This window comes from Martes martes (genome assembly GCF_963455335.1).
Source record: "Martes martes genome assembly, chromosome: 2".
In the NCBI taxonomy this organism is placed as follows: Eukaryota; Metazoa; Chordata; class Mammalia; order Carnivora; family Mustelidae; genus Martes; species Martes martes.
Window position 1 is genome coordinate 120,801,475 of NC_137889.1, and position 22,038 is coordinate 120,823,512.

General features: G+C 34.3%; 1 protein-coding gene across 3 annotated transcripts in view; it reads left to right on the top strand.

Annotated features, from left to right (window-relative positions):
- AFG2A (AFG2 AAA ATPase homolog A) overlaps positions 1-22,038 on the top strand; it is a 337,231-nt gene that overhangs the window by 104,747 nt on the left and 210,446 nt on the right. For all 3 annotated transcript variants that reach the window (XM_080796129.1, XM_080796130.1, XM_080796131.1), the window contains exon 14: positions 19,565-19,691. In XM_080796129.1, the coding sequence (XP_080652255.1) occupies positions 19,565-19,691 (127 nt within the window). The remainder of the gene's footprint in view (positions 1-19,564; positions 19,692-22,038) is intronic.

Here is a 22,038-nt window from a genome sequence, read left to right on the forward strand (position 1 = left end):
GTTCATAGAAGCACCATCATCTTCATTATAAAGAATCATTTGTAAGCTTTGGAATATATTCACCTGTTAAAGAGCTCTAAAAAGAAATAAATTAAGCACTAAGTGATACTTTTTTCAAAAAAATTCAGTAGTTTTTATACACACTAAGTCTGAAAGTGGGTGTGGACTCACCAAACTTTGTCAGTTGTGCTAAGGATACAGAATGATAAATATTCTTTATAATGTACCTGATTGCAAAGTAATCAAATGATAACAAAGGATAGCAACAATAATGAAGATCGTATTTTTTAGGTAAGTGAGGAGATATTTTGAGAAAGATTCTTGCCTTCCTTGTTATACTAGTTAATTTTGTAGAACGGTCACCAAGTTACCCTCTACCCAGACAGCTATTCAGTAAGACTTATTTTATTGTAGTTCAACTTACTTTAATCAATTTTTTTTCAAGCAAGCACCCAAGTCTTTGGGTACCAAATCCTAGGTGTCTATAGCTATACCTAGAGCATATAAATGAAGATCCTGAATCAGTATCCATCCCCCTCCACCCCAAAAAAGCAAAAGTTCATTTAGAAGATAAAAGAGAGCAGAAAAAAAAAAAAAAAAAACAGATGAGAACTTCTTTTGGTATAGATCCAAGAAATCAAACAAGTAGAGATTTTCTTCTAATTAGTGTGTTTCTTTATCCAAGCATTTCTGTATCTGCGAACAATCCTATAAGTGTATTATATTTCTCTGTTTTAGAAAGTTTAGAAGGTTTTTCATTTTTTTTAAAAAAAAATCATTTAAAAAATCTGAGAAGTCTAAAAATACTCTTATCCGGAAATTTTAGCTGCTCAAATCATTCCTTGAGGACTCAGAGGAGCCCAAGCTACTATTACATTTGAACAGCTAATACACAGTTAACATTAAAATGTAAAGAACTCTAAGTACCAGTGTACAGCAATCTCCTACTAATATAACATGTCTTACAGAAAGAATCTTAGTTTAGTTTATTATGGTTACTGGCTTTGGCATGCCTAATAGTTATGAAGAGCTTCAGAAGAGCAGTTCTTGTCTTATGGTTTCATGGCAAAATTAAGGAATTTTGATAACTTTCTACCATGTTTTAAGTAAATCCAGGTAGGGAATTGGCAATATGAATCTGGATGTATGTACTGACCTGTGCTGTACTAACTTCTGAAAATCTTCTACCAATGGTGTCAGCAACCGTTTATATACCATACACCCCTATTTAGTTTATTTGTTAAGGTAATGTTAAAAAGTTATAGATTTCTTTGTTAAGCCAATTATAACAGTGATAATTATAATAATGACAATGTTTGTAATTACTGCCTGTTAACATTTTCTTTATGCTGAGTATTGTACTAGATCTTTTATACATTTTATCTAATTTTGAGGAAGGTATGAGCCTACTACCCATGTTTTGAGAAAACTGAGGTTCAGAGAGATTTACGTACCTTTCCCACAAGATTACACATAAAAATAAGTGGTAAAGCTGGCATTTGAACCCACGCTTATTGAATATCAAAGCTCTTTCCCCAATTCAAAGCAGCCTTCCCAATGAGTATTAACCAGGATGATTTTTAAAACTTCATGTTATTATAATAGTTCGTTATATCCTGTGACTTTAACTGAGTTCATTTATCTAACAGTTTTTTGGTTGAATCTTTCTCTATATAGAGAGTCCTGTCATCTGCAGGTAGTGAAAGTTTTACTTCTTTCTTGCTCATTTGGATGAGCCTTTGTTTATTTTTGTTGTTGTCTGATTGCTGTGGCTAGGACTTTCAGTGCTATGTTAAATAACAGTGATGAGGGTGGACGTGAGGGAGTCTTGTTCCTGACTATAGAGGAAATGCTCAGTTTTTCCCCATTTAGATGGGAATTAGTTGTGGGTTTTTCATATATGGCCTTTATTAGGTTGAGGTATGTTCCCTCTAAACCTACTTTGTTGAGGGTTTTCCTCACAAATCATTGTATTTTGTCAAATGCTTTTCTGTGTCTATTGAAATATTCATATTTTTATCCTTTTATTAATGTGGTATATCATGTTGATTGATTAGCAGTTGAATCACCCGTGCAACCAGGAATAAATCCCACTTGATCATGGTGAATGATTTTTTTAATGTATTCTCAAATTTGGTTTGCTAGTATTTTCTTGAGAATTTTTGCATTTATGTTCATCAGGGATATTGGCCTGTAGTTCTCTTTTTTTGTGGTGTCTGTACCTGGTTTTGATATCAGGGTAATGCTATACAACAATAATGAAGCAACAGAAAGAGAAATTAAGGAATCGATCCCATTTACAATTGCACCAAAAACTTAGGAATAAACCTAACCAAAGAGGTGAAAGACCTATACTCTGAAAACTATAAAACATTGATAAAGAAATTGAAGTTGTCACAAAAAATGGAAAGTTATTTCATGCTCATGGATTGGAAACAAATATTATGAAAATGTCTATACTGCCCAAAGCATCTTCACATTTAATGCAGTCCCTATCAAAATACCACCAGCATTTTTCACAGAACTAGAACAAATAATCCTAAAATTTGTATGGAACCACAAAAGACCATGAATAGCCAAAACAACCTTGAAAAAGAAAAGCAAGGCTGGAGACATCACTATTCCAGACTTCAAGTTATATTACAAAGCTGTTAGTAATCAAAACAGTTTGGTACTGGCATAAAAATAGACACACAGATTCAAGAGGATAGAAAACCTAGAAAAGAACCCACAGATATATGGTCAGTTAATCTTCAACAAAGCAGGAAAATATCCAATGGGAAAAAGACCATCTCTTCAACAAATGGTGTTGGGAAAACTGGATAGCAGCATGCAGAATGAAACTGGTCTGCTTTCTTACACCATACATAAAAATAAGTTCAAAATGGATTGAAGACCTAAATCTGAGATCTGAAATCATAAAGCTCCTAGGAGTGAACCCAGGCCACAACTTCTTTGACACTGACTGTAGTAAATTCTTTCTAGATATGTCTCCTGAGACGAGGGAAGCAAAAGCAAAAATAAAGTATTGGGATTTCATCAAAATAAAAACCTTCTGCACAGCAAAGAAAACAATCAGTAAAACTAAAAGGCAACCTATGGCATAGGAGAAGATACGCAAATGATATGTCTGATAAAGGGTTAGTATCTAAAATATGTAAAGAATATGTTAGACTAAACACCCCCCCAAATGAATAATCCAGTTAAAAATGGGCAGAAGATGTGAATAGATGTTTTTCCAAAGAAGACATATAGATGGTCAACAGACACATGAAAAGGTGCTCAATATCACTCATTATCAGGGAAATGCAAATCAAAACTGCAATGAGATACCACCTTACACCTGTCAGAATGTCTAACATCAACAACACAGGAAAGAACAGGTGTTGGTGAGGATGTAGAGAAAGGGGAACCCTCTTGCATTGTTGGTGGGAACGCAAACATTGGTGCAGCCACTCTGGAAAAAGTATGGAGGTTCCTCAAAAAGTTAAAAATAGAACTACCCTGTGATCCAGCAATTGCTGTACTAGTTATTTACCCAAAGAATACAAAAATACTAATTGCAAAGGCTACATCCACCCCAGTCTTTATAGCAGCATTATCTACAATAGCCAAATTATGGAAACAGCTCCCCCCCCCACACACACACAGTGGAATATTATTACTCAGCCACAAAAAGAATGAAATCTTGCCATTTGCAAGGACATGGATGGAGCTAGAGAGTATTATGCTAAATGTAATAAGTCAGAGAAAGACAAATACTGTATGATTTCACTTATATGTGGAATTTAAGAAACAGAACAAATGAGCAAAGGAAAAGTGGGCGGGGCAAATCGAAAAACAGACTCTTGGCTATGGAGAACAAACTGATGGTTCCCAAAAATCAGTTGAGTGGGGGGATGGGTGTGTGTGTGTGTGTGTGTGTGTGTGTGAGAGGGGGATTAAGGAGGGCACTTGTTTTGATGAGCACCTGGTGTTGTATGGCAGTGTTGAATCACTGTGTTGTTTATCTGAAACTAATGTTATGCTGTATGTTAACAAATGGAAGTTAAATAAAATCTTTAAAAAATAATTATTATAATAATTATATTATTATATTATAATTATTATAATAAGTACAGAATTTTAATTTTCTGTGTCACCATTTCTAGATCAATGGCACTAAGAAATGATGCATGTTTAGAAGCATCTTCTCTGCTTCAGTTATTAGACCGCTTTTTTCAGAAAATTAGTTTGAGCTGACATATGTTAATTTTCCTTTTTATTTTATTGGATTATGTTCATGACAATAGTGTGGGGATGACAGGAGTGTGAAAAAAATTCTCTTCAAAAAACTGCCTTTGGCGGTGAGTAAATTGAACTGTGGGGTTAAGGATCACTTGTTTCTCTAACATTGTGTTTTAGTCAGACTATACAGATGTAATGAGTATTGCCTTTGTTAGCTTGGAATTTTTACTGGGAGTCATGGCAAAATGGAAAAATACATACTTTTATGTCATTCTCTATGTTAACAGTTTATACAAAGTTACAGTTATGCTGAACACATGCTGCTCACAGAGCTAAGGACAGCTGGAGAATATAACTCACTATGTATGTCTCTACTTTTATAGGATATCCTGTGAACCTAAAATAGCTTATTTACTGTCAGGCTCGTGCTGAATATTGATCGTGCTCTGACAGCATAGTTTTAAGCTAGAAAACTCAAGGCATTATTGATTCTTGACATTCATTAGTTTTTGCTTTCAGGTTTTGAATTTTGGTGGTTCTTTCTTTTAAATTGGCATCTATTTCTTCAGTACAATTAAGTGTTTTCTTTCAACTGTAATGAATAGGTCTCCCTCACTGTGTGATGGTTTAAAAGACAGCTGTTACTGGTATTTCAACCTACTTTGGCACATTGGTGTATTTGGTTTGTGAAACTCTGAAGTTATTTATGCTTTATAGTATGATGAAAAGAGTATAGACTCTGGAATCAAGTAGATATGTGTTCAGATCCTGCCTCTGCCATTTGCTAACTGTGGAATCTTAGGCAAATTACTCAACCTCTCTGTGCCTCAGTTTTCTTTTTATATATAATGAGAATAAAAGCAGTATTTACCTCACGGTGCTGTTATTGGGATGAATAAAGTAGTCCATGGGTTACATGGTACAGAGCAAGTTAAATATGTGTCATTTGTTATTAATACAGTATCTGGGAGGTATTCAATGAACAGTAGGTATTTTTTAATAATTACTTATGAAGGTTTTTCCCTCACATTTTCTATGAGACATCAGAACTCTCCATATTCCTGAGGCTATAGGTAAGGCATAGATAAACTGCCTGTGTGGGCAGAATATATACTGAGCTTTAATAATGCTACAAGCAAATGGTTTATCAGGAACAGAAGAGCTTAATTTTTTTTTTTATGGGAATTAGAGATCTTGTTCAAGAGATTATTTTAAAGTCAGCCCAACAAGGTGAGCAAGGAATCTTAAGAAATCTCTGATTTTGATAGACTCTTCAGATGTTTAATTTTTAAATTAAATAATTATTTATTAGTTATTGTCAGCTGGACAACATAGGTAGAATTTTAAATATGTGGAATATTGCTTACAAAAGTGGAATATGATAGTTTTTCTTTAGAATTTTTTTTTCAAAGACTAGTCTAACATGAGTCGGTTTAAGAGTGTTGTGGTATTGGAAATGACTTATTAAAAATAATTCATTTATGGGGCTCCTGGATAGCACAGTCAGTTAAAGCGTCTGACTCTTGGTTTTGATTCAGGTTGTGATCTCAGGGTCATGAGATGGAGCCCTGCCTTGGGCTCAGTGCTGAGTCTGCTTGACTTTCTCCATCTCCATTAGCCCCTCCTACTTGTATGCTCTCGCTCTCTCTCTCTCTAAAATAAACAAATCTTTAAAAAATAGATAATGCATTTGTTTATGGAAGAGCCAACTTCTTTCTGAGGGATAGAATTGTGTTCTATAGGTAAATTTATTACTATAATATCAACACATTTTATTGAAAGTATAAAAGGCTTATGTTAAAAAACTTTTTATTGTTTAAAACATGTTTAATTATCAAAACAAATTGCTTAAACTGGTTAAATGTTTAAAATTTTAAAATTGTTTTAAAGTGAAAAAAAAAATCTGCTTACCTTTCCCAGCCTTTTTTTTCTTTCTTTTTCTTTGCCTAAAAGAAAAGGTGTTAATAATTTTAGTGTTTTCATAACTTAAAAGTTGTATCTTTATGAGATTTTTACTTTTTAAACAGAATATTGATGAAATGAATGCGTTATGTGATTTTTTTTTATGGATTATGGCTTATTTAAGTATTCTTATGCTTGGAATTTTTTAAAATATAAAATTGTTTCTCCCTTAATATTTTTTTTTTAAGATTTTATTTATTTATTTGACAGAGATCACAAGTAGGCAAAGAGGCAGGCAGAGAGAGAGAGAGAGGAGGAAGCAGGCTCCCTGCTGAGCAGAGAGCCCGATGCGGGACTCGATCCCAGGACCCTGGAATCATGACCTGAGCCGAAGGCAGAGGCTTTAACCCACTGAGTCACCCAGGTGCCCCAATATTTTTTTTTTAATTTTAAAGATGTGTATAGAGGAGCCAGAACTATAGTTATTGTTCCAGTGATGTTATCATCCTCATGGTATTTATTTGAAGAAAGTATAATTCATACTCTTTCTGAATTTTGCTTTAAAAAGGACGAAAAAGAAAAATCTTTTTGTATTTCTTTCTCTCCCCAGTTCATTTTCTTTCAGGTGGTTGTATCCACTATTCATCAAAAAAAAAAATCGCAATTCCCTACCAAGTATATAGGTTTCCTAATGAAATGATTCATTTTAAAACAAGGTCACATTAGGCTTGTCAGGATCAGGTAAAGAATGTAAAAGCAAAATTGGACCTAGAACACTTGGATCTATTCTTGACATTTTTTAATGAGTAAGCAGTTATTCGTATGTATGCAAACAAATACAGTTTCTATTACTAGTGGAATTGATACTTAAGACTGAAAAATACCCTGTTTGTACCTTTTTCAGTATTAGCTGCTGATTGTAGAGGTCATTTTACAAAGAAACCTTTTGAAATAAACCTTAACTGTAAATTTTGGCTATAGACTGCTTTCTCAAGCTATCAGTAATTGTATTGGCTTCAGTATTTGAGAATCCTGAGTACACTCTTGATCGCTTTGATTCCTTTTGATAGTCTTAGGGAAATTCTCAGGTTTTAGTTTCTCAAGTCTGGCTTTTATTTTATTCTCTTTTCTCTCTATGGAACTGTCTCATACGGTACTCTATGTTTCTTAGTTTTCCACTCGATTCCGTATGTCTGTTACACTGTTTTCATTCTTTTTTTCCCCTCTTCTTTGTGCATCAGTTTGGATATTTTCTACTTGCCTGTTTTCCAGTTCAAGAATTCCTCTGTTCTCCTGTGCCTAATCTGTTACTCTCATCTTTTTAATTTTTAATTACAGCTTTTATAGATTTGGGGTTTAGAATTTTCATTTGACTTTTTCTTATGGATTCCAGGCCCCTGATGATGAAATCCTCCCCACCTTTCTTGGACAAATCTTGGGAATTTTTGTTTTTACTCTCTCAGTTCTATCCCTTTCTATATTACATACTGATTTAATATTGTTTTACAGATTCTAACTCCCTAGCATCTCTCCTCTTAAGACAAAACTAAAAGAAATATATATATTATGATTTTGTTGATAACTGGTATCTTGGGCTTCTCTCATTTGTTTAATTTTTTTTTATTTGGACTCTATACCTAATACTTGAGTTTAGTGTCTAAAGCAGTTATGGTAATGGCAGGTTTTCTATTTGTGAAATTTTTTATCCATTCTTAAATTAAATTTAGATTAGTTTATGTTAATAGAATGTGGTTGTGTGTCATGGGCTTTCAGCATCTAAATATGGCGTTTGAAAAACTCCTGGAGGAGCATCTGGTTAAGTGTCTGCCTTCAGCTCAGGTCATGATCCCAGGGTCCTGGAATTGAGCCTGCTTCTCCCTCTCTCTCTGCCTCTCCTCTCCACTCATGCTCTCTCTGCTGACTCTCTCAGATAAATAAGCAAAATTGTTAAAAAAAAAAAAAAATTAAAAGCTCCTTGATTTTTTTTCCTAATCTGTGAGCTAAAATTTAGATTCCAAATGAAAAACGCTTAAATGGTTTTTTTACTGACAACTTTCAGGTAAAAACTGCTTATAATGAAGCTCATGTATACTATTCTTTCAGCTTTAAATCTGTTAATTTGTATAGCAATTTGTGTTCACAACATTAATCCAAAGCTATAATGTACTGAAATTTTCTTTGATTATATGATGAAAATTCGTATATACTTGGAATGTATTCAAATTTTTCATTTTAAAAGATTTGAAAAGTTAAAATCTATATGTTTAGTAATAATCTGTATTTTTTGTTAAAATAACTCGTTTTCCTATCCTCTAACATAATTGTTTTAATTTTCTTCTCAAATATTACCACTAATGAACGTCTATGTTGAGTGGTATTCAAATTCAGGGGTAGCCCTGCCTAAATCTAACATTGATAGCTATGAGATTGCTCTTGTTTTTCTAGAAAGGATTCTAAATGTTCTATGTAGTATGATCAATCATGGTTATAGTTAGAACCACTTTATTACTGATAGGGTAATTGGTCATCTTAATCTAGTTTTATTTAGTTTCATATATTCTGTTCAAATTCTTGATTTGCATTAATAACAGATAAAATCTATAGTTCTTGAGTCAGTCTTTGAGGATCTATTCTGCGTTTTTTATTTTGGAGAAGAAAGTAAATGTGATGTTTTCTTTCTGCCTTCTAGATCCTAAAGTCCTTGAGGGAATAAGCTCTTATTGGCAAGAGTTTTTTGGTTGATGCATAATTTTCTATATAGACAGGTATTTCATCTTCAGACAAACATGGTTTTATTTATTCCTTCCCAATATGGATACCATTTCTTGCCTTTTCTTGTCTTCTTGCACTGTATGGGATTTGTAGTACATTGTTGAAGAATAATGGTGAAAGGGAACATCTTCGCCTCATTCCTGATATTAGTGGGAAAGTTTTTTGTTTCTCAGCATTAAGTATGATGGTATAGTTTTTTTGTAGGTATTTTTTTTTAATCAAGTTGAAGAAGTTCTCTTTATTATTAGTTAGCTGACTTTGTATCATGACTGGGTGTTGGATATTTTTATATATTTTTTATTGAAGTATAGTTGACATACAATGTTAAATTAGCTTAAGGTATATAGCATAGTAATTCTAGAAGTTTTATACATTATGCTGTACTGTCCACAAGTGTAGCTACTGTCTGTCATCATACAATGCTATTATAATACCATTGACTATATTCCTTGTGTTTTACCTTTCATTTCCATTGTGTATTCATTCCATAACTAGAAGCCCCCTCTCTTCATCTACTTTCTTTTACCCATCTTGCCTGACTCCCTTTTCCCCAGCAATCATTAATTTATTCTCTGTATTTTGGCATCTATTTCTGCCTTTTATTTGTTTGCTTATTCATTTGTTTTGCTTTTTGGTTCCATGTGTAAGTGAAATCCTATGATATTTGTCTTTCTGACTTTTATAATACCTTCTGGGGGTCCATTTATGTTGTCACAAATGGCAAGATCTTACTTTTATCATGACTGTGTAACATTCTGTTGTGTGTGTGTATGTGTGTTTTTGTGTCTATGTATATCACTTGGGTTGTTTCCATATCTTGGCTGTTGTAAATAATGCTGTAATAAACATAGGGGTGCATATATATTTTCAAATTAGTATTTTCATTTCCTTTGGGTAAATATCCAGTAGTGGAATTGCTGGTACTGAATCAAATGGTATTTCTATTTTTAATTTTTTGAGGAAACTCTATACTGTTTACCGCAGTGGTTATACCATTTTACACTCCTCTCCACAGTGCACACAAGGTTTCCTTTTTATCGCAATCCTCACTGATATTTGTTCTTTCTATTGTTTTTGATTTTAGCCATTCTGACAGGTAGAAGTTGATATCTCATTGTGGTTTTGATTTGCATTTCCCTGATGATTAGTGATGCTGAGCATCTTTTTGTATGTCTATTGGCCATCTATATGTCTTCTTTGGAAAAATGTCAATTTAGGTCCTTCGCCCATTTTTTATTTGGATTATTTGTGGTTTTTGGGTTTGAGTGTTTCAGATTATTTACATATTTCGGATATAACGACTTATCAGCAATATCATTTGCACATATCTTCTTTCATTCAGTATTTGCAAATATCAACTCCCATTTAGTTGCCTTTTTGTTTGTTCATAGTTTCCTTCACTGTGCAAAAGCTTTTTATTTTGATGTAGTCTCAATAGTTTATTTTTGCTTTCATTTCCCTCGCCTTAGGAGAGATACCTAGAAATATGTTGCTATGGCCAATGTCAAAGAATTTCTAGGAGTGTTACGGTTTTAAGTTTTACATTTAGATCTTTAATCTGTTTTGATTTTATTTGTATGTGTAAGAAAGTGATCATTTCATTCTTTTGCATGTTTTTTTTTTTTCAGTTTACCCAGCACCATTTATTAAAGAGACTTTTTCCATTGTATATTCTTGCCTCCTCAGTCTTAGATTACTTGGCTGTGTAAAGATAGGTTTATTTGTTCTGTTTTATTGGTTTATGTGTCAGTTTTTGTGCCAGTACTGTGTTGTTTTGATTCCTGCAGCTTTATAGTGTATCTTAAAATCTGGAATTGCGATACCTCCAGCTTTGTTCTTCCTTCTTAAGATTTCCTTAGGTATTTGGGGTTTCTGTGGTTCCACAGAAATTTTAGGATTATTTGTCCTAATTCTGTGAAAAATGCTGTTGGTATTTTGATAGCAATTGCATGAAATCTGTAAGTTGCTTTGGGTAGTATGAACATTTTAATAATATTTGTTTTTCCAGTCCATGAGCATAAAAAACCTTTCTATTTGTATTTTCAATTTCTTTCATCCAGTGTTATATAGTTTTCAGAGTACAGGTCTTTTACCTCTTTAGTTAAGTTTATTTCTAGGTATTTTACTCTTTTTAATACAATTACAAATGTAATTGTTTATTTTCCTTTCTACTACTTTGTTATTAGTGTATAGAAATTCAACCAATTTCTGCGTATTAATTTTTAATTTAACTTAATAATTATAATTAATTTACCTTGCAATTTTACTGAATTCATTTATTCTAATAGTTTTTTGGTGATGTCTTTACGGTTTTCTATGTATAGTATCATGTCATGCAGATAGTGACAGTTTAACTTCTTCCTTATCAATATGGATATCTTTTAATTCTTGTGGACTGCTGTGGCTAGGACTTTGAGCACTGTGTTAAATAAAACTGGCAGCAGTGGACATCCTTGTCTTGCTCCTAATCTAGAGGAAAACCTTAGTTTTTCACCATTGAGTATGATGTTAGCTGTGGGCTTTTCATATATGGTTTTTATTATGTTGAGGTATGTTCCCTCTAAACCACTTTGTGGAGAGTTTTTGTCATGCACAGACTGGGTGTTGGATTTTGTCACATGCTTTTTCTACATCTATTGATAGGATTATATGATTTTTTTTTCTTTTAGCCTGTTGATATGATAGATTATGTTCATTGATTTTTGAATGTTGGACCAGTGATTCCACTTCTTCACAATGTACAAATTTCTTACACATCATTGAATTATACATACTTATTAGACTTTGCTCAATTCAGTTTGCTAATATTTTGCATATTTATAGAGTTATTGGTCTGTAATTTTCTTATAATGTCTTTGGTTTTGGTATTAGGATAATGGTACTCTCATAGAATGATTTAACAAGTATTCCCTTTACTTCTATCTTCTAATAGAAATTGTAGAAAATTGGTAAAATGTCTTCCTTAAATGCTTGCTAGAATTTACTATAAACTCATCTGGGTCTGATTCTTTCTGTTTAGAAGATTATTAATTCTTGATTCATTTTCTTTATTTGCAATAAGCCTATTGAGATTGTTGTTCTTATGTGGATTTTGGCAGATTCTCATTTCATCTAGAATATCAAGTATGTGGCTATAAAAATTTTCTTGTATTATATTTCATAATTTAGTTCACTCTTAAATAATGTGGGGGTTTGGGTTGCTGACCCCCTATACAGTTAAAAATCTACATATAACTTTGACTCCCCAAAAACTTAACTACTAATAGCCTACTATTGACCAGAAGCCTCCTGGTAACAGAAACAGTCAATTAACACATACTTTGTATATGTATTATATGCTGTATTCTTATAATAATGTAAGGTAGAGAATAACTGTTAAGAAGATCAGAAGGAAGAAAACACACATTTAAAGTACTATAATGTATTTATCAAAAAGAAATTGTCATATAAGTGGACCTGCACAGTTCAAACCCATGTTTAAGGGTCAACTGGAAATCCATTATTAAGCTTTTAAGGTCCTTGGGACCTGCAACAATATCCTTTCTTTCATTTCTGATATTAGTAATCTGTGTCTTCTCCTTTTTTTTGCTGGTTTTTTGTTGTTGTTGTTTTTAGTTATCCTGACTACAAGCTTATCATTTTTATTGATCTTTTCAAAGAATGAGCTTTTGCTTTTGCTGATTTTTCTCTTTTGACTTCCTATTATCAATTTTATTTGTGCTCTAATTTTTGTATATTTTTTTCTTGTGTTTTTGTTGGATTTGGTTTGCTCTTTTTTTAGTTTCCTGAGGTAGAAGCTTAGATGATTGCCTTTGGATCTTTCTTTTTTCCTCATATATACATTCAGTGCTATAAATTTCTCGTTAAGCACTATTTTTATTACCACATTCCACGAATTTTGATTAGTTGTATTTTCATTTTCATTTAGTTAAAACTATTTTTTTTTAATTTCTGTTGAGACTTCTTCTTTAATCCATGTATCTTTAATCCATATATTCAGGAGTGTGGGTTTTTTTTGACAGACAGAGATCACAAGTAGGCAGAGAGGCAGGCAGAGAAAGAGGGGGAAGCAGGCTCCCTGCTGAGTAGAGAGCCTGATGTGGGGCTCGATCCCAGGACCCTGGGATCATGCATGACCTGAGCCGAAGGCAGAGGCTTTAACCCACTGAGCCACCCAGGCGCCCCGGAGTATGTTTTTAATCTCCATGTGTTTTGTTATTTTCCAAATGTCTTTCTGCTGTTGGTTTCTAGTTTAATTTCACTGTGGTCTGATAGCACACATTGTATGATTTCTATTCTTTATGATTTGTTAAGGTAGATTTTATGGCCTAGAATGTAGTCTGTCTTGATCAATACTCCATATGATCTTGAGATGAATGTGTATTCTGCTGTTGTTGGATTAAGTGGCATTTGGATAGCAATTATATCCAGTTGGTTGATGGTGCTGTTGAGTTCACCTGTGTTCTTACTGATTTTCTGCCTGTTAGATCTGTCCATTTCTGCTGGAGCAGTGTTCAAATTTCCAACTCTGTGAGTGAATTTGTTTCTCTCTTCTTGCTATTCTATCAATTTTTGCCTTACATATTTTGACCCCCTACTGTTAGGTGATGCATATTAAAGATTGTTAATGTCCTCTTGGAGTATTGACCCCTTTATTGTTATGTAATACCTCTCTCTTTTTTTTTTTTAAGATTTAATTTATTTATTTGACAGACAGAGATTGCAAGTAGGCAGAGAGGCAGGCAGAGAGAGAGAGGTGGGGGAAGCAGGCTCCCTGCTGAACAGAGAGCCCGATGCGGGGCTCGATCCCAAGACCTTGGGATCATGACCTGAGCTGAAGGCAGAGGCTTAACCCACTGAGCCACCCAGGTGCCCCTGTAATACCTCTCTTTATCCCTAATAATTTTTCTTGGTCTGAAGTCTGCTTTGTCTGAAATTAATATAGCTACTCTAGCTTTATTTTGATTAGAGTTAGAATTAATTGTGCATCTTTCTCCATCCCTTTACTTCTTCTCTCTATATCTTTATATTTAGAGTGGATTTTTTGTCAACAGTATATAGTTGGGTCTTGTTCTTTGATCCTCTGTGACAATGTCTGTCTTAACTGGTGTGTTTAGACCACTGATGTTTTAAATTGATTATTGATATAGTTGTATTAATACTACCATATTTGTTACTGTCTTCTATTCCTTGTTCTTTGTTCCTTTTTTGTCTTTGACTATTTTTCTGCCTTTTCTGATTTTAACTGATCATTTTGTGATTCCATTTTCTTTCCTTTCTTGGTGTATGAAATGTATATTTCTATTTTTTCCCTTTTTTCAGTGGTTGCCCTGAAATTTGCAATATACATTTACAACTAATCTGCACACACTTTTAAATAACTCTTCTGCTTCACAGGTGGTACTTTATAATAACCAAAATTTGAATTTCTCTCTCTAGTCCCTTATATCATTTCTGTCATTCATTTCACTTATACATATACTATAGTCATTGGCTACATTGTTCTTACCATTATTTTGGACAAATTATTATCTGTTAGATCAATCAAGGATAAGAAAGTTGAAGTTTTTATTTTGTCTTCACTTATTCCTCCCTAGTGCTCTTTCTTTATATAGATTAAAGTTTCAACCTATATCATTTTCCTTTTCCTGAAATAACTTTTTGAGATTTATTTGTTTTAGAGAAAGAGAAAGACAGTGTAAATGGTGGAGAGGTGCAGAGGAGGAGAGTGAGAGAGAGAATCTCCAGCAGACTCTCTACGTGAGATTGGTCCCAATCTCAAAACCCTGATATCATGATCTGAGCCAAAATCAAGAGTAGGACATTTAACTGACTGAGCCACCTAGTGCCCCACCTGGAACAACTTTTTAAAACATTTCTTGCAAGGCAGGTCGACTAACAACAAATTCCCTCAATTTTTGTTTGAGGAAGTCTTTGTTTCTCTTTCAATTCTGAAAGATAATTTCCCAGAATACAGAAATTTAGGTATGTGTTTTTTCTCTCTCTCAACACTTTAAGTATTTCACTCTATTCTCCTTGGTTGCATGGTTGTTGAGGAGTTATCTAATACAATTCTTATTTTTTGCACCTGTAATGTGAAACTGTATTGTTCCTCTGGCTTCTTTCAAGATTTTTTTTTTTCCTTTGCTTTTCTGTAGTTTGAATATGATGTGCCTAGAGGTAGTTTTTTGCCAGGTGTCCTACTTGATGTTCTCTGGGCTTCCTGGATCTGTATTTTGGTGTCAGACATTAATTTGGGGAAATTTTCAGTCATTATTACTTCAAATATTTCTCCTATTCCATTATCTTTTCTCCTTCTGGTATTTCATTCAAATATATTTTATACCTTTTATAGTTTCCATAATTCTTGGAAATTCTTTAGTTTTTTTTTTTTTTTTTTTTTTTTAAAGATTTTTTTTTATTTATTTAACAGACAGATCACAAGTAGGCAGAGAGGCAGGCAGAGAGAGAAGGGAGGAAGCAGGCTCCCTGCTGAGCAGAGAGCCCGATACGGGGCTCGATCCCAGGACCCCGGGACCATGACCCGAGCCGAAGGCAGCGGCCCTAACCCACTGAGCCACCCAGGCGCCCCTGGAAATTCTTTAGTTTTGTTTTGTTTTTTTTTTTTCTCCAGTCTTTTTTCTCTTCAGTCTTTTTTTCTCTTTGCTTTTTCATTTTGGAAGTTTTTATTGGCAAATAATTAAGCTCAGACATTTTTTCTTCAGCCATGTCTAGTCTAATGAGCCCATCAAAGGTGTTTTTTATTTCTGCTCTAGTGTTTTGATTTCTGCCATTTCTTTTTGAGTCTTAGAATTTCCATCTCTCCCTATGTTGCCCCTTTCTTGCATGTTGTCTCCTTTGTCTTTTAGAACCCTTAGTATATTAATCATAGTTTAAAAAAAAATCCTGGTCTGGGGTGCCTGCCTTCAGCTCAGGTCATGGTCTCAGGATTCTGGGATCAAGCCTGGCATTGGGCTCTCTGCTTAGCAGGGAGCCTGCTTCCCCCTCTCTCTCTGCCTGCCTCTCTGCCTACTTATGATCTCTCTCTCTGTCAAACAAATAAATAAAATCTTAAAAAAAAAAATTCCTGGTCTGATTATAGCATTTTTGCTGGTTCTCTGGTTCGTTGATGTTCATTCAGCTTCTTCAAATTGTGTTTGGTTTGTCTATTAGTATGCCTTGTAATGGTTTTGGTTTTGTTTTGTTTTATTGTAATGGTTTTGATTTTATTTATTTTTGTCAAATGTAAATAGACATAATAATACTGCATAAAAGGAACTATGGTAAATAGGACTTTGGTAATGTAGTAGTAAGAGTGTAAGAGGCCAGGTGTTCTTTGGTCCTGTGATTAGGTTGTAGTCTTTTAGTTAGTCTGTATTACTGGACCGTGAACTTTGCAATTGCTTTTTGGTAACCCACCTTCCTTTAAAGTAATACAAGATGGCTTAAGAGGGCTGGAGTTGGGTATATCTCTTCCTCTACCTCAGTTGGGCTCTGATAAACTTATCATAGTTTAGGCTCTGGTAAAATAGTTTCTCTTGAAGGCAGGACTTGTTCAGAAGTACAGACTATTCTGGCATATTTCAAAATAGCTACTTTTCCCTTTCGCCTGTTGCATGCACAAGATTTTCCTCAGGTCTTCATTGTGAGAACCTGGTATGGCTTCTGGAGGTAAACTCACAAAAAATGTAAGAGTCCCTCAGTGATTGTGTCTTCTGGACTGTTTAATTCTCAGACTTGTCCTCACTGCCTCCAGAAATTCATTATTTACATTTCCAGTATCCTTACCCCCGCACTGGTTCCTGTGGAGATTTCTGCTCATTGGTTTCGTTGTATTCAGCTTGTCTGTCTCTCCAGTTTGGGGGGCAGTGGTTTGTCTTATTTCTATGGTCTAAATATTTGTGTCCTCCCCACATTCATATGTTGAAATCCTAAGTGGTAGAGCCTTTGGGAGGTGCTTAGGTCATGAAGGTGGAGACCTTATGAATAGGATTTGTGTCTTTATAAAAGAGGCCTCACAGAGCTCACCCACCATCTTTATGTGAGGATGTGAAAAGGTGTCAATTATGAACCAGGAAAAGACCCCTCACTTAAAACCATGCTAGTGCCTTGATCTTGGACTTCCCAGTATCCAGACAAATAAATTTCTATTGTTTTGTTGTTGTTGTTGTTGTTGTTTTAGATTTTATTAATTTGACAGAGGGAGAGATAGAGAGGGAACCATAAGCAAGGGGAGTGGGAGAGGGAGAAGCAGACTCCCTGCTGAATAGGGAGCCTGACGCGGGGTTCAGTCCCAGGACCCGGGACCCTAACAGGAGCCGAAGGCAGACAGATGCTTAATGACTGAGCCACCCAGGTGCCCCAAATTTCTATTGTTTATAAGCCACCTCGTCTATGATATTTTGTAATAGTGGCCTGAACAAATGAAGACACATGTAATCTCATGTCCCAGAAGGGTCTAAGAAGAGTCGTTATTGGACTGGAAAACAGACCAGTATTGCCCTTTTATAATCTGTTCTCCGTACTGTAGCTGTAGTGGTCCTCAAAAACATGAATCTGATTTTGTCATGTCTCTAGGTGAAACATCCCATTTAAGTTAGGATAAAATCCAAACTCAGTGAATTCAAAAACAAAGCCTTTGTTATCTAGCCTCGATTTATCTTTCTGTAGTGATTTTTTGCATTTTTCACCTTAACTTCTATGCCCATCTATTCCGAACTGATTTCTATTTTCAGTATTCTGTGTTCTCTCTTTCCTTTTACCTTTTTGGTCCTCATTCAGTTTTCAGGTTTAGAAACCATCTCCCTGGACAGCCCACCTTGACTCTCCCAAAACGTCTTCAATGTGACCTTCCTTAGTGTCTGAAAATATAGGTAGGATCATAACTAATTAGCATAGTAGATGCAATTAAAGGCCTTAGATGTAATCTGGTGGCAGCCTTAAATATTTAAATGCTTGTAGTCATAATGAAGGTGACCTTAGAGCTTTTGCTAACAATGTTTCTATCTTGTAAACTCTCATGTGGAAAAGTTATATTATGGAGGATATTAATCCACTTATTCAGAATTTTCAAAGTTTATTCTTGTAATCAGATTAGCGAATCCATGCACTTGCCAATTAGTTACTTGCAAGAATTAGGGCTAGCCAAAATAAATCTCAGTGGCCTCTCTGGTATTCCTTGGTCCCAAACTTTTTAGACATGGTGAAGAACCATTTAACTTAATAAATTGACAGTGTGATTTACATAATAACCTCATATGTGTTTGATTGATGTGAGTTAGAGGCTACTCTCCTGTGTATACACTACATCAAGTTTTTGAACTTGTAATGCATGTTGAGATCTACATTCTGTTAGAGACCCTAATTATCTAATTAAATATGTTACATGATGGTTATACTAAGGTACACTCGCTCTGTCACTGGTGACAGTGATAGAGGTGTGTACCTTCTATCCTTTTTTCCTCTTCTTCCCCTCACCCCATACATCTGGTTGAATTTATATGTTTAATACTCTTACAATGCTGCTATACTCTGTAATTTTCCACTCAAGTGTTTATTACATATTTCTCAATTCTGAACAGTTCTTAGTAAATCCTACCTGCTGCTAATAAGAATTGTTATTATAGGGCCTATTATATGACTATGTAATATAAGGGTTTTGCTCATTGGTAAGACCTGTTGAATTTCCTTATTAATAATCAATATTCAGTTTTGCTTTGGATTTTTTTAAGGAAATGTGATTAAATTATAATTTAATTATTATATTTAATTAATTATAGTATGTCTAATAGTAGCTTTGTATTTGACCTGATACATTAACAAAAGGAACACAATAACATACCTTTCTTTGCCTGCTTCTCCACATATGGAGATTGTGATCACTACCTACCTGATGGTGTGCTTAAAAATATTAATATTTTATGGGGAGTAGGAAAAGAATAAATGAAACAAGATGGGATTGGGAGGGAGACAAACTGTAAGTGACTCTTAATCTCACAAAATAAACTGAGGGTTGCTGGGGGGAGGGGGGAGGGAGAGGGGGATGGGGTTATGGACATGGGGGAGGATATGTGCTATGGTGAGTACTGTGAAGTATGTAAACCTGGCGATTCACAGACCTGTACCCTTGGGGATAAAAATACATTATATGTTTATAAAAAAATAAAAGAAAAAATATTAACATTTTAAAATATCAAGATACATCAGAAGTATCCCATGTGTTATGTATGGGTAAAGAGTGTAGAGTTTTTTGTTTTGTATGGGCTTTAAACTTCATGTGAGGAATGGGTTTTTATTTTATTTAGTTTCTATATTCCCAGTTAGTGTCAGTACTTGCCATATAAAAAGTAAATATTGATTAAGTTACACAGTTTTCTATGTATTTGATGAATTGCTTTAAATAATCTTATATCTTACTTCCCAGATCTTATATATTTCATTCTTGGAGAGAAAATGAACATGGTTGTTGAAGGAGGAAAAGGAATGATTTGAATATAGTTAGTTTGGGGGTATGGTAATTTGGGGTAATGAATTCTGAAGCAGGCATTTTATATTTTGAAACAGACATAATTTTTTTTGTTATAGGATATACAGTTTTTTTAAAGTAATAAAGTACTTGGGGATTGGTAAAGAGTTGTTTTAAAACTCTGTTTTTAAAAATCAGTTCTTCAGGTGCCGGGAATGTAGCTGACCGTGTTCTGGCTCAGCTCTTAACGGAAATGGATGGCATTGAGCAGTTAAAGGACGTGACAATTTTGGCAGCTACTAACCGCCCAGATAGGATAGACAAGGTAAGAAAGAAACAGTGTGAGTGTTTTAAAATCAAGAACTGGGTCATTTGATTATGTCAGGGTTTTTTTTCTACCAAATTACTCTGAAATCAGTTTATCCTCATTTAGAGGATCCTGAAAATCTTAAACTAAAGGAGATATAAAGAACAGAGTAATGCTTCTGTGTTTTTATTGCTTATGGTTTGGTATTAATGAGACTATTTTGTAACGCCTTGAGTTTCTCCCCCTTGTTGTTGCATCAAACTTTAAGAGAATTGAAGTTCTGAAAATCCTTGTTTATGTAATCTGATTTATTTTTGAGAAGTTTTTAACATTTTCATTCATATTACGGTAAATTTCTGGGTATTTAGAATAAGTTAGACTGAAGTTATTATTAACAACTTTTTAGAATTCTTTGCCTGCAGTTGCTTTCAGAGTGATGAGAATAAGAGTGAACAATGGATTTTAGCTTTCTAAGAAATTACTTAGGCTATAGCATTAAACTAAGCTGCACAATTGGAAAATTAACCCTTTTTAGCTATTGCTACCACTTTTTCTCCCGAAGTCATAGTTGAATAAAGAGAATTAACTAAATTTTAAATGCCTAATTTATACTTAGTGTATAATTTCTTTGCAAAGATTTAAATTGAGTAAAAATTTTCTCCTGTAGCATGAACCATTTTTTCTTTTTTCTGTTCATATTATTATTTCATATGTATGACCTTATGAGCTCCTCCCTCTTTCCCTGTGCACATATACACAGACTTTCGGTTTTAAAAATGGGATTTAGAAAAAATGATCCTTTCAGAGTTATGAAAGGAGCTTTTATGTGGAAAGCAAGCTTTGCTTTCGTTCAGTTAGGTATTTTGTTATGCGATAAAGACCTTTGGGTCAAATACAGGTGAGAAAGCTTTGGACTCCAATAAATTGTTCCCTTTCTGCTATAGTATTTTTTTAAGAGGATAGGTGTGTTCTGAGCACTTTATATGATCTGGGTCCATGCTCAGATACCTCCGATGTCTATGAAAAAAAAAAAGTAGGACTGCATTTTAACAAGTGTCATAGAAAGTACTAAAAGAGCCCTAGAGATTACCTAATCCCACCTTTCAGTTTCACAAATAGAGGTGCTGAATACAGAAAAAAAAAATCTTTCTCTTGGCAAGAATACGTTGTCTTTTTATGACATTTTCTCCTGGTTATTCCATGGCTAATGAGCTCTAGGTTTTCTTTGGTTTCATTCTCTACAATGCCTAATCTAATAGTTGTCTTCTTGGATTTCTTAACAGAGTATGTCTTCACTGTTAGATACATTTCTTGAAATAGGACTTTTGGGTTTACAATAAACTTCTCTGGGTTCATCTAAATCAAGCTATATGATTCAGCCTGATTGGTGCTTTTGTTAGTTTTCTTTTTCTGTGTTACAGATTACCTCAAATTTAGCAGTTCTACACGACACCCATTTATTAGTATTTCTGTAGGTCGGTCAAAATCTGGGAATGGCATGACAGAGTTGTCTGTTCTAGAGGCTCACTACAGGCTAAAAACAAAGTGGTGGCAGGACTATATTGTTGTCAGGAGCTGGTATTCCTTTTCTAATCTCACATGACTGGGGCAGGCCTAAGGACTAAATTTCCTTACTGGCTGTCAGCTGGGAGCTACTGTAATTCCTAGAGACCATCCACATGGCCTCTTCCATCTTCAAAGACTGCAGTGAGAACTGGTGTCTTTGCAATGAAATAAAATTAAATAAATAAATAAATAAATAAAATCATATTTTATCCCTCTTATGCTTTAAGCTTCTATTGCCAGAAAAGCCCAGTCTTTTAGTCTCATCTGATCAGGTTAGGCCCAACAAAGGAAAATCTCTCCACCTTCAAGTCAGTAGATTCAGGACCTTAATTAATTACATTTGCAAAAGCCCCTCACAGTAGCACCTAAATTAGCATTTGATTGAATAACTGCGAGAAAGTGTGAGCCCCCTAGAGGACCAGAATCTTGTGACTGTACTAGAAGTCTTCCTACCAGAGTGCTCTTCAGCTTTATCCCCCTACTCCTATCTGAATTCTGTTCCAAGTATTAAGAACAACTTCTAACTTTCTCAGAGACCAGCTTTTCCTTCCTTGCCTGTCATATAATTGGCTACGAACCAGCTCCTCTGAATTGTTCTTGTTCTGTGCAATCTGCTTGTTTTCTCAGATGCAACATTTCTTTGCCTTGCCCTGTCCACATATATCTTTCTTCAAATTATACATATAATCTTTCTTAAAATAGAAAACAATAAATAAGTTTAAACTCCTTTTGTAAAGGATACATTTTTTTCTGTTCTTTATATGTGTGACACTTTGTAAGTTTGTTACTTAATACGGTG